General features: G+C 45.5%; 1 protein-coding gene across 2 annotated transcripts; it reads left to right on the forward strand.

The window, feature by feature from the left end:
• The first annotated feature begins 118 nt into the window (after positions 1-118).
• On the forward strand, positions 119-11,995 carry LOC306820654 (centrosomal protein of 95 kDa-like). Of its 2 annotated transcripts, none has more exons than XM_079338573.1 (21): positions 119-299; positions 755-883; positions 1,861-1,968; positions 2,431-2,541; positions 3,908-4,028; positions 5,800-5,918; positions 6,016-6,215; positions 6,687-6,756; positions 6,900-6,967; positions 7,154-7,344; positions 7,437-7,563; positions 7,705-7,813; positions 8,093-8,289; positions 9,205-9,300; positions 9,408-9,552; positions 9,681-9,850; positions 9,944-10,018; positions 10,094-10,246; positions 10,514-10,660; positions 10,966-11,037; positions 11,180-11,995. In XM_079338573.1, the coding sequence occupies exons 1-21, from the start codon at positions 275-277 to the stop codon at positions 11,354-11,356; spliced, it is 2,610 nt and encodes an 869-aa protein (XP_079194699.1). In that variant the 5' UTR covers positions 119-274; the 3' UTR covers positions 11,357-11,995. The 2 variants fall into 2 exon arrangements, with proteins under 2 accessions (XP_079194699.1, XP_079194700.1); XM_079338574.1 differs by having other exon boundaries at positions 7,440-7,563.
• Positions 11,996-12,307: the final 312 nt, after the last annotated feature.

Genomic DNA, 12,307 nt, shown 5'->3' on the forward strand with positions numbered 1-12,307 from the left:
TTAACATTTGTGTTAACTCGACACTCACACTTTCTGTATTATCGCTGCCTGCGTTACACACTGTGACCAGCAGGGGGCGATACGCACACGCCAAACGTCTCTTCCGGAAACAAAGACCTGGAGTATCGTCCAATCAGAGAAGCCTTCCATTTGAAATGCGAACCGACAGTTCCTGCTCCCCGGTTACGTTACTGAAACCCACAACAACACCCAAAACTTGCCGTCAGTCCGGAGTTCAGCAGACTCCGTGTTTGTGCCTCTCGTCGACACTTTGATGGGAACCCAGGAGGGAGAGAGAGGTGAGAGGAAGCCCGGACTCGGTGCTCCGGTCCGGGGGAAAGCTAACGACACGTAACGCTAACTTCAGCTAGCTGTTTGTCTCCCTGCTGCCTCGGAGCCTTGTTTACTCTGAGTCCTGCTTATAAACCTCTCAGATGTGTGTTTTAATTCAGTGTTAGAGCTCTTTCTTTAAGGTTTGCTGCCTCTGAAACACTGAATTAGCAACGCCAGCTAGCGACGCTTCAGTTTACTCAAGTTTTGTTTTGTCATAAAAAGATTTTAAATCATTTTTTTTTATTATTTGTTTTAAAAAACAATGTAAGTCATCACGTTGCTCTGCAGTAACTTGTCTTTTAACTGTGAATGATGTGTGTGACATGAAACGATGAGCACAAGTTGTGCGCATGCGTGGATCATGGCTCGTTGAAGTTTGACCTGGCTGGCCCTCTTTACTTCTTCATTTCATTTTTTACAGATTGGGTCGATGTGGCGAATGATTTGCTCAGCAAGTGTCACATAAAACTGCAGCTCAGGAAACTCTCCGACTGTGATGCCAGAGTTTTCATCTCTCTGTACGAGAACATCTTGGGAGAGAAAGTTCCAGGTAAGAGTGACCTGCAGATCTACCAAACACCAACACTTTGAGTTTGATCATTTAGAGGACAACAGCAACAACAATAATCTTCCTATCATTGTTTGAACATGAATGCAGTGATCGGTTTAAGAAAACAAAGGTGAACATACTTTATTTCAGTCTTTGTCACCTCACAGTTAAAGCTGGTGATGAAAGAGTTTAAAGTTTGATGGACTCGACTTGGTTGAAGATCTTCTTCGGTTCTTGATTAACTGGTGGATGGAGAGGTTCAGGATCAAGGATGACTCACATGAGAGTCTGTAGCTGGGTCGTTGATGGAGGGACTTTATTTTGGGTTCCCCGTAGACCCGAAAAAAGTTTCACATTATATCCTAAAAGTCGTAGTTTTTGCTTGTGTGGGGTCTTTATTGTAAATCAACTTTTGACTGAGACATGACTGAATACTTGAGTTATTTTTGTATGTTGTTGTTTTTTGCTCATTCTTTTTGTGCATTTTCTTGTTTGAATTCACTAATTAACATCAGTGTTTAACGTAAACATTCACAAAGCAAAGGTAAGAAAGTGGGAGGAGGAGACGACGGGGAAAACGCACGTTCTGTGAAATTTGGCTTTAAAAAAAAGAAGCAGGGATTACGAGGCTGCTTACGAGTTATATGTAAAGCTTTAAAGCGCTCATTGAGACCCACATTAAATCCAGAAATCTCCAACGCTATGTGTTGTAAAAACAGTATTTGGTGCTCAAGCTTTAAGTTTCAGCTGTAAGCGTGTTCTCCGAGCATGTCAGGAATGCTTCCTGAGCGCTCCCAACATGCCGTCATGAGACCGTGAATGCAGCTGAGCTCTTTCCTGCATCGTCACCTTCAGGAAGGAGCGAAAGTGAAGGCCCGACATGTTTCAGGAAGTTCGTGAGCTGAGTGTGTGTTTTGTGTCGTGTGATTGTATCTGTGGCCTCACGCTCTGCTGTTTCTCTCTCTGTGTGTTTGTAGATTACATTGCAGCACCATGCAGTCAAGAGGAAGACTTCCATAATGTCCAGTCTGTGATTGATTCCCTTTCCTTGGATTACCTTCAGATCAGTCTGTCACACATTACAGGTAATCAGCGTTTTCCCTCAGCAGCAGTAAACATGGCGTCGTGTGCAGGAGCAGCTCCCTGCTACATGTGCATGCTTAACTCAGTGCAGATATCCAGAATAACATCCGGACATCAAGGTTTAATGATTTTATACAACAATTATTCAAGCGACTCCACCATCTCCCCGTGTCCGCCTCGCATTTTGTTGGAGCAAAAAAAGGCGCTGGGAGTGCTCGCATGAAGCGCTGCACGTCCATCCTGTCTCTATGACGAGCTGTGCTTCCTCGACTCTGAAAACTCAATGTGGAATCACAGACTTGGACGCCATTGTGGAATAAATGTGAATGTTAGAAGACGTGACGGCTGCTTTGTTTCCCTCGGGGGAGAGCTTGAAACAGAAGGACAATTCAGAGCCAGATTTCCTCGAGCGGTGAGTCTGACGTGTTCTGATTGTGACTCTGACAGAGGCTGTTTGTTCGCAGGAGAAAATGTCGTCACAGGGGACAAAGAGTCTATCAGGAACCTGCTGGAAATCTTCGATGGCCTCCTGGAATACCTCAAGGAGGAGATCAGCGAGGAGTCTCAAAATAGTGGTAAGCAGAGAAATCTGACTTTTTTTAGTTTTCATCAGCGGGGGACTCGAGAGGGTTTTTATGTTTAAAACATTTTGACCACGGCAGTCGTCCTCTTCACGTGGTCATGCCTCACCTCCTCCCTCCGGCCTGAAATCTTCAGCCTGTGAGCGACGTGCACGAAGAACGACTTTTCAGGGACAGGTTGACTTTGAGTGTTTATAGAAATGTAACTACATCTGTGCAAACAACTTCAGATTTTGTGATTTTATAAGGCCGAGTATCCAGTGTCAGTCATCTCTTTCCCTCTCCGTGCAGGTGAGATCACCTGTTTGTCTCTCTGCATGTCTGGTGCAGAAAACAGCGAGGCCTCTTTGTGTGGCCGGACTGAGCACGCCCCTGTTTGGAGATTTTCCCCCTCTCACCACAGCCAAATAACAACATTAGTAGTTGATAAAAGTGACCACACACTCACAAGAGATGTGAGTTTCTAAAAGTCCCTATAAATACCCTGCTTGTGTTTAATAAACATGAACAGTGTTGTTCTGAAATCTGAGCTGCGTGCTGTATTTACTCTGCGTCTGACCAGAACAACTTTTACTTCAGGTTTTGAACCGTCTTCGTTGGCAACACGCTTCTCTTAGTGCCGTCACACTTGCACCAAACTCCTGAATACTTTGTGAAGTTTTAGTGTTGAGCTGAACGTGTGAGCTCGAGCGTTTCACGCCGACTCGACCTGAACTTTATTCTGCGAGCTGCGTGACGTCAGGGTGAGCTGATGACGAGCAGGAGAAGACGTGACGTTTATTTCCTGCATCTGTCACGTCCATCGACGCCAAGTCTAAGGTGCACGTGTGAACGAGGAAAATGATAAAAACAATCCACATGTGCTTTTCATTTTGTTTGCAGCAGACGCTCCTCTCAGCGAGCGACGGACGCTGTTTCTTGATTTGGACATTTTTATGGGTTTAGCACCGAGTTGTGATCTGCTGTTCTGAAGTGTGAACAACCAACTCAGTTGATCGTCTGCATTTTGTATATTAAGTTACAAAGATAAATATATCTAATAGTGTTTATAAAAGGTATACAGTTTTGGTTTCTGGTTGGTTTTGTAAGTTTACATGTTTTTTCCTGACAGTCTGACTTCAGTCTCCAGCAGATGTTTTTTCTAAGTTACTGTTTTGTGCTCAAATGTTTATTTTTCAGTCTGAGTCTTTCAGGTTTTTTTCTTTGTCCTTTTTAAATTCTGACTGATTTTCCTCTCGGGTCATTTTGCTGAGTTGAAGGTCGCGAGCGTTTGTTCCTCTTTCACTCGTGATTACTTCGAGCTTGTTCTGTTTTCTGCTCTCCCAGTAAGTCCTGACAATGTTCTTGTTTGTTTTTTCAGAGGAACTCAACGACGGCCTGATCCAGGATCAAACCGGTGACACTAAGGACCGACCTCGTGGAGAGGCCTCAGAGCACAACGAGGCTGGATCTGAGCGGGCGTCCTCGTCTTCCACTGAAGAGTAAGAGCTCCTTCTAGAACATGATTCACCCTTTTAGACCTGATAAACACGTCTACGTCTGATATGTCAATGAACATGAGCACAAAGGACATCGCCGATAGTTTTCAGCTTTCAAATGTTTTATTTTTAAGAGATCTATGTGACACAGAGGCAGAGACAAAGATTTCAACCCCTCGGGTTGATTTTAAATGTCAGAGGTTTTAGAGGGCGTTTAGGCGTCCTTGGGTCTAAGGAGGTTAAACATGATGGTCATATGTTTATTTACATTTGAAATGAATTTGGAAGGTTTTTTTTATTTATCTTGTACGGCCTGTGACCACCTAGCCTTTTTTTTTATTTTTATTTTTTTATTTTTTATTTTTTTTAAGCATCTTTTTTTCAGTTGTTTTCAATGAGCAGCGTGCGGCCGCCTGCTCCAAACAAAGCAGCCCTCCACTTGATGCTCATAGTGACAGAACGACCTCATCGTTTGTTCATTCAGATATAAATCCGCTCCGGGGTCGACCACAAACATTCAAAATAAATGCTGCGTTATGTTAAATCACAACTTCCTTTGCACGACTGGACAGAAACAAAACAAACTTACAAAACAAATTTAAACAAAAGTCGTTTAAACTCTGTCGGCTCCAGTCAGATATTTAGGATTTTAAATTTGACATTTTTCATCCAAAATTTGACGGGTAATCAGTAGATCAGTGATGTGAGAATTATAATAATTAATAATAATTTTATTTATAGAGCGCTTTTAGACAAAGTGCTTTACACAGCTTAAAAGCTCAACACACAGACATAACACATCATTAAAAACATCAGGCATAAACAGCAGTGAAAAGGTGGGTCTTCAACTTTGCTTTGAACACATCAATGGAACAAGAAAGTCTGATGTCCGCAGGGAGGCTGTTCCAGAGAGTGGGAGCGCGGAATGAAAAGGACCGCTCACCAATAGTCTTTTTGCGAACCTTAGGGACAGCTAAGAGGCCAGTCCCCTGTGAGCGAAGTGACCGAGCAGGCACATACAAATCTAAGAGACCAGTCAGGTATGCTGGTGCAGAGCCATTTACAATTTTAAAAGTCAGCAGTAACACTTTAAAATCCGCTCTGGCATGAACAGGCAACCAGTGGAGAGAGGAGAGCACCGGAGTTATGTGCTCATACCTGTTGGATCCAGTAAGAAGGCGTGCTGCAGCGTTCTGCACCATCTGCAGACCTCGCAGACTCTTCTTGGGCAGACCCGACAGAAGAACATTACAGTACAGACACAAATGCATGGATAAGAATTCATAAAGGCCGAATGAAAACGACTCTCTCGAACCAAAACCAAACAACGGCACGCTCGGGTTCTTCTTCCCACGTGACTTTGACCCGTTCTCAGTCGGGGCTGAACATCCTGTTGACACAACAACCTGCTCGTCTGGCATCAGTTTTTACAGATAACAACAAACCTGTCAAACCAGAACGTCTCTGCAGCTCCGGCCGTTTTGTTTTATTCTCTTTCTGTGTAAAAACGATATATTGCGTGTTTAGAGAGACTCGTGGAGGCAGCGACGGAGAAGTCCGTTGGTACGTCCCGAACATGAATCATGTGTTCATGTGCGACATCTCGCTCTGTTTCTTCAGCTTTTAAAAAAAATCTGATGTAAAAACAGTGTTCAGCAGCCCTGTGCTTCACTTTAGATTATAAAACTGTCATTTTCTACAGAAGCATTTAAAGCCTTTATTAATGTCCATGTGTCACTCATAGAGTTATCATTTCATGATACTTTTTCTTCAGGTCGGCTGTCCCGTCCAGTAAACACTCCCTCCCTTCCTGGAACGCTGAGGAGAAGGGATCGAGCGGCGAGCTCATTGGACTGGGCGTGTCTGCTCGCACGTTCACGACCAATCAAGACGGTAAAACAAACAAACAAACTCAGCCTGTGTTTACTTTTCCACATGACGCTCTCTGTCTCGTGTCAGGGAAGAATATAATCGTTGTTTTTCTCCTCAGACGTGGTCCCTGCCGCTGATCCTCCCGACCCTGCGGACGCTCCGCCGGCTGAACCGCTGCACTCAGCCATCGCCCTGCAGCCCCCCAACCAGAGCAACACCCCCCACATACCAGATACAGACCCCCCCTCATCCAGCAGAGCACCAACTGCTGCTGCCATCAGCCAAGAGCAGGAGGGAGAGGAGCCCGTCACATCAGAGGTATCCCTTTAATACAACAGGAGACATTTACTGTGCGCGTATCTGATATTTGCATTTTATTTAAAAAGACATGTAAAGTCTGTTATCTATGAAAAGTTCTCAGGTCAGAGAGACTTTTGTTGAAGAGACTCAAACAAACACAAGATGTATCGACAACTGAGAGCTGTTAAAACTATCATGAATTAATCACACAAAGGAGGACAGTCGGCGGTTCATGCACACACACTCACACACACACACACACAGACAGATGTCAGAACGTGAGAACATGAAGGCCTGTAAAAAGTTCATGCAGGCAGCAACACAATGTTTTTCGTTCATTCAGACTCAGACAAACAAAAACTGCATCGCTCCATAAAACCAGGACGAAACAAAAAGGAGACAGGAACAACAAACCAGGAGGAGGCGCACACCTAGAAATGGCTTCTGTGTTCATATCATTTCTCCTTTTCTTTCTCTATCTGCTCTCAGGCGTCCGCACCTCTACCCGAGACTCTTGTTACTGACGGACCACCGTCTGCTTCTGTCTTCCAGCCTCCTGGTGAGTAAAACAAACGCACCTGAGCTTTAACGTGCCGCTTTCTTAGAATCTTAAAAATAATGGTTGTGACTGAATATTTACGTCAGGTGTTTTTTTGGTGATAATTGAAATGTAATTCAGTTCCTGTGTTTCTCATTCTGCAGCGGTGAACGAGACTTCTGTGTGCGCTCATCAAAGAGCTGAGGCGGAAACAGAGGCCGAGGCTCTCGAGGTAAAGAGAGAAACAAGTCTTTATTTTTACAGCTCCGAGCCGTGCAGGATCTCGTGTTGTCGTTAAAACAGTCAGCTGAGTGTGTGTGTGTGTGTGTTTCGTCTTCTAGCACCATATTTGTGATGTGTAATCCCTTGTTTTGATTTTGATTTAAATTCACTGGACTCTCCTTTTGTCCCGGCCCAGCCGACCAACGGGGGTCCCAGGAGGGTTTTATTCCGCACCCAGCCGGACGTGCTCTTCCTCACCCTGCAGGATGAGATGGCAGCCACAACACCTTCGCCGCCGGACACTGAAGAAGAGGAGGAGGATCTGAGCTTCACACGGATTCAACCAGACAGAAGGATGGGTCACAGAGAAAAGAGGACAGGCGGCGGGTAGGACGGGGGGAGCTCCAGAGAGATCAGCATGAAGCGATGATGAGTTTCATCTTGTGATAATAATACCTCCTTCTCTTCTTTCTGAACAGCAGCAGTCTGCAGGAGGACGATAGTGAAGATCCTCTGTCGTCTCGCACACAGAGGAACAAGAAGGCAGAAGAAGAGCTGCATCACATATCTGAGAAACTCTCCCATCGGCTTGAAGAGCTCGATCAGGTGTGTGTGCAGAAACCCAACACTAAGTGTTTGTCACACCGACTTCTCCTGATCTCAAATCCTCCTGATTTGAATCAGATTTATAAATGCAGCGCTCAGTTTCATTACATCCCTAAACCTGAACGGTAATGTTTCCTGTAGATGCTTAAACGAGTTCTCAGTGAAAGCAGAGAGTCGAGCGAAGTCGGCGAGGAAGACGAGCAGCTTCACCACGGTGACGGACGCACGGAGTGTCACAGACAGCACGCAGGTACACACACACACACACACACACACACACACACACACACTGGCTAAAAAACAGTGATAAAATATTTATCTCCAGACTGGAGCACATTATTTGTGTTTTCTATAAACACTAGGTCGGAATAAAAACAAGAAATGACCCAGTACTGGGTGACTAGGAAAGATCTCATGCTGTGAACCACGTCGCCTTCATGTGTGTTTTCATTAGTAGTAGATACACGCTTTGAAGCGATACGTAAAATAAACCTAACTCTATTTTTTTTTTTTTTTTTTTTTTTTTCAGTATCTCCTGAGCCTGAGCTCCACCACCAGACTCGCTCCTTATCCCCCTCCCATCCACGGGTGTGTCGCTCCCCTCAGGGAGGGTTAGAAGAAGCTATGGCGGAGGCTTTGAGTCTGGATGGAGGGAGACAAACTAACCTCAGAGTGTCCGATCGTCCGAGGCGAAAAGAGGCGCGGTCTCACACAAAACACAGCAAGGTACGACCGGGTTTTCTTTCCCCCTAAGATAGAAGTGTTGAAGTTCTTCCTGGTGGCGTTTTGACTGATTCTATCTACTTCTATCTCTGAGGATTTTTCTGACTCTTGCATAACAGACTGATTGAATACTGGAGCCTTTTATGAGCTGACAAAGCAGAACGTCATTACTATTTACTGTTAAAATTAAACACAACTCACACGTGTACGAGACAAAATCAGCACAGCAAAAGAGGAACTACTTTACCTGCCTGCTCCACTATTTCAGAAAATGTGTGCTCAAACAGTCGGTTTGGAGATTTTCCCTTCATGACATCACAAAGGACAGTAGCCCCTCCCCCAGGTGGGTGACACTCCCACAGCTAGGTGTTTGTTCTGCCCTCTGAGTCTGCCTTCTCACCGTAAACAATAGGACATGGAGCCAGAAAGCAGCGAGTACACCCGAGCCCTTCCAGGGGGGTTTATAGACATGATCAAATACAGGATCAGAGTGGATTTACTGACAGACATGACTCTTCATGTTCACACTGTCTGCGTGGGTTTTCTCTGGTAAACTCCGGTTTGGGTTATAAATTTCAATAAAAGATTTGATAAATGTTAAATAAATTCATTAAATGAGCATCTGTCTGTATCCTTGTGCGCTCTTTTGAATTATTTTTCATACTGTTGTCTGTGCTTAGATTATTATGGTGTGACAAAATGAAAGTTTTCATATAATATAAAAAAAAAAAAAAAGCTTTTAAGAAGTGCTGTATATCTGTTAAGTCACTTGTCAGCATGGCTTTGAATAATAAAAGAAATTAGGCTTTTTTTTTTTTTTTTGTCTCTCTCAGCTTCGTTTTCCACTGAAACACCAATTTAAATATGGCGACCATTTTATTGTCTTCTGTAAAAACAACTTGAATCTCTCTCTCTCAGTATCTGCAGAACGAGGCCTTCGAGGAGGAGCTGAAAAGATATGAAGAAAATGAACGAGTGGATCTAAACAAAGCCCGCCTGAAAGCTCGAGAAGCTGTACGTCACGTGTTTCATCAATGTTCCTGTAACAGCCTTTATCAGAAGTCAGCTGCTCTGATTGTGCGTGTGTGTGTGTGTGTGTGTGTGTATATGTGTGTGTGTAGGAGCGACAGTACAGAGAGGCCATACTGTGCGATGTTTCCTCCAGACCGTCTCCAGCTATAACAAACACCCGGCGTACGTCCGATCGTAGCACACACACATCACCAGGACGGAGACGGCACGGGACTCCCAGGAGAGCAGCACCCAGTAAGAGTTATAAATTCTTCATGGACCTCAACTTGTTGTTTGGACAAATACGTCCGAGCTCAAGGTCAGAAGCTATTAAAGCAAGAATCACTCACATGTCATGATTGGGTGTCTCTGTCTGTCCTCAGTGAAGGTGAAGGAGAACGAGCTCCTCCCCGTGCTCGTGGAGGAGCTGCCCCACCTCCACATCACGCCTCACGCTCTGGGTCGGATGTGGGAGCAGCAGATGCAGCAGGTGGACAGACTCCACGCCCTGTCGTCCTCGCGCGGGAAGCGTCGCAGCAAACGCTCCAGCCAGGTCGGGGGACTTTCAGAGCGTGCAGAAACGTGCAGGTGTCTTCTTCCACAGCGTGACTGTGTGATCTAAAGTAAAGCTCTGCTTGTCTGTCAGGTGGAGGAAGCTCAGAGGAAACACGACCTGCTGGTGGAGATAATCCGCAGAGAGCAGGACCACAACAAGCGTCTGGTGAGCTGATCGCAGCCGCCACATTCAGACACGCTCTCTGTTTCCGCACCGCTAAAAGTCCGTTTTATCTTCCAGAGAGATTTCAAAGAGCGCATTCAGCAGCAGAAGTCGACCCAGAACAGACTGAAGGAACAGAGGCAGCAGATAGCGCGAGCCAAGAAGTACCACAACGACTACCACGTCCAGCACCGCGCCCGCCTCATGAGGGCGCGCACCAACGAGGAGAAGGTGAGTCGGCTTCAACTCGCCTTTATTTACAGTTTTTTATTCGCCTTTTTAATCTGATGTTTAGTATCGTAAACAAAGTGTGTGTGTGTGTGTGTGTGTGTGTGTGTGTGTGTGTGTGTGTGTGTGTGTGTGTGTGTGTGTGTGTGTGTGTGTGTGTGTGTGTGTGTGTGTGTGTGTGTGTGTGTGTGTGTGTGTGTGTGTGTGTGTGTGTGTGTGTGTGTGTGTGTGTGTGTGTGTGTGTGTGTGTGTGTGTGTGTGTGTGTGTAGATGTTTCGACAGCTGTTCGAGGAGGCGTTGGAGCTACAGAAGGTTCGGTTGAGAGAGCAGAGGGCGTACGCCAAAGAGCAGCGGCTGGAACATCAGAGGCGACACCAGGACCACATCACGTCCTTGGAGAACTACTACAAAGACCAGGTGGACACACACACACACACTCACACACACACTCTGGAATAGAGAGTGTGCACAGTACGTCACTGAGGCTACATCTTAGCATGAAGGACACTGAGAAGCAGAATCAGCTTTTAGACTGAAAGCTGCAAAAACAGAAAAAAGACTTCTAACATGTTGAAGGGCTGAACTCCGTTTGAGGATGTGACCTCAATGTGTCCTCCATTGCTTGAATTTCCCTCAGGATCAATAAAGTATCTATCTATCTATCTATCTATCTAAAGAAATGAACTTCATGTGATCTTTCTCTTGTGTTTTCTATCTTTCAGTTTTCACTGCTGGCTGAAAAACTTGCAGAAGAGCGACAGGACATCCAGGTGCGGAAAAAAGCTCAAGAAAAGGTAAAGAGGTGTTTTAATTTGTGGATCGGAGCTGTTCTGTGGTTTTACATGATTTAAACGATCTGTGGATCTCAGCAGAGACGGTCGAGGATCCCATGCAGTTTATCATTTCCGTGACTCTGAGGCTGAACTTTGTTCGCAGGCTCTGCTGAAGATGAAGCGAGAGCTGCGTTCCCGGATGGAGCGCGAGATCGGCGAGCTGCAGAAGATCATCGTTGAGAACGACGCCGACGATCACGTCCTGGATCTGGAGGTGCAGAGGCTGCGCGGCCGGCTCCACATGGCCTCCTTCCAGTACAACACCAGCTACCTGCACTGAGGGCTGCTTTTAAGCTCATCCACATCAGGGGGACGTGCTGCAAAGGACTCACCGAGGGTACGATAGAAATCTGATGTCTGCACAGCACCGTCTCCTCTGAAGCTTCTTCCAGATTTGCACAGGAAGAAGATTCACTTTTTTTTAATTAACTAAACCAATTAATTATTAATGGACTGAACACTCGGACAAAATGTAGCTCATTGAACTCTTCCTCTCACCTCGGCTGCTAAACCTTAACGACACCTTGGACCTCGTCCTCTCCTTCCTCGTGTTTCAGTCCCGTCTGTGTTGAAGTGACTCTCCGTGCGCCCGTATTGTAGCAGACGGCGAGCTTTTTGCCAAACAGGGACCAGAGATGCAAAGTTAAAAAGGCTGATTTTTACCTCCCTTTTTACTCTTTCAACGTGCGACGTCGTCCTGAAATGTTTCAACCATGCCATTGGATTATTTATTTTTTAACTTTAATGTCACTAGATGATTTAGTTTGTGGGCGATGATAATCAGACTTCTCCTCACCTCTGTGTTCTGTGTTCTCAAACACTAAGACGTGTAAAAGTGAATCTGTGAGTGTTAAGAGCACACACTCATTTCCATCCTGTCATCTTCTATTAAACTTTCTGTCGACCTTCTCTGACCAAACAGGCTGAACGTTTCTTTATCTGCCTGATGTGCAGGCGACTGTTGAACACACACACATTATCCACACCTGCTTTGATGCCAGGACAACAACAACAACAACGACAACAACAAACATCAACGCCGCCTCATGTTTTGTAATTTCTTCCTCCAACAGAAACATGGCTTCCTCTCTCACGTGTGCAGAGCGTACCTGCTGGTTGATGGTCTGCTGTTGTCTTTGCGGTGCGTTCAGGTGCAACAAGACGTGCCGTCATCGCCGCTCGTTCTTTACGGTCCACCTGATGTGTCAGGTCCTTCAGTCACCCGTCTCTC

Source organism: Symphodus melops (genome assembly GCF_947650265.1).
Source record: "Symphodus melops genome assembly, chromosome: 2".
Classification (NCBI taxonomy): Eukaryota; Metazoa; Chordata; class Actinopteri; order Labriformes; family Labridae; genus Symphodus; species Symphodus melops.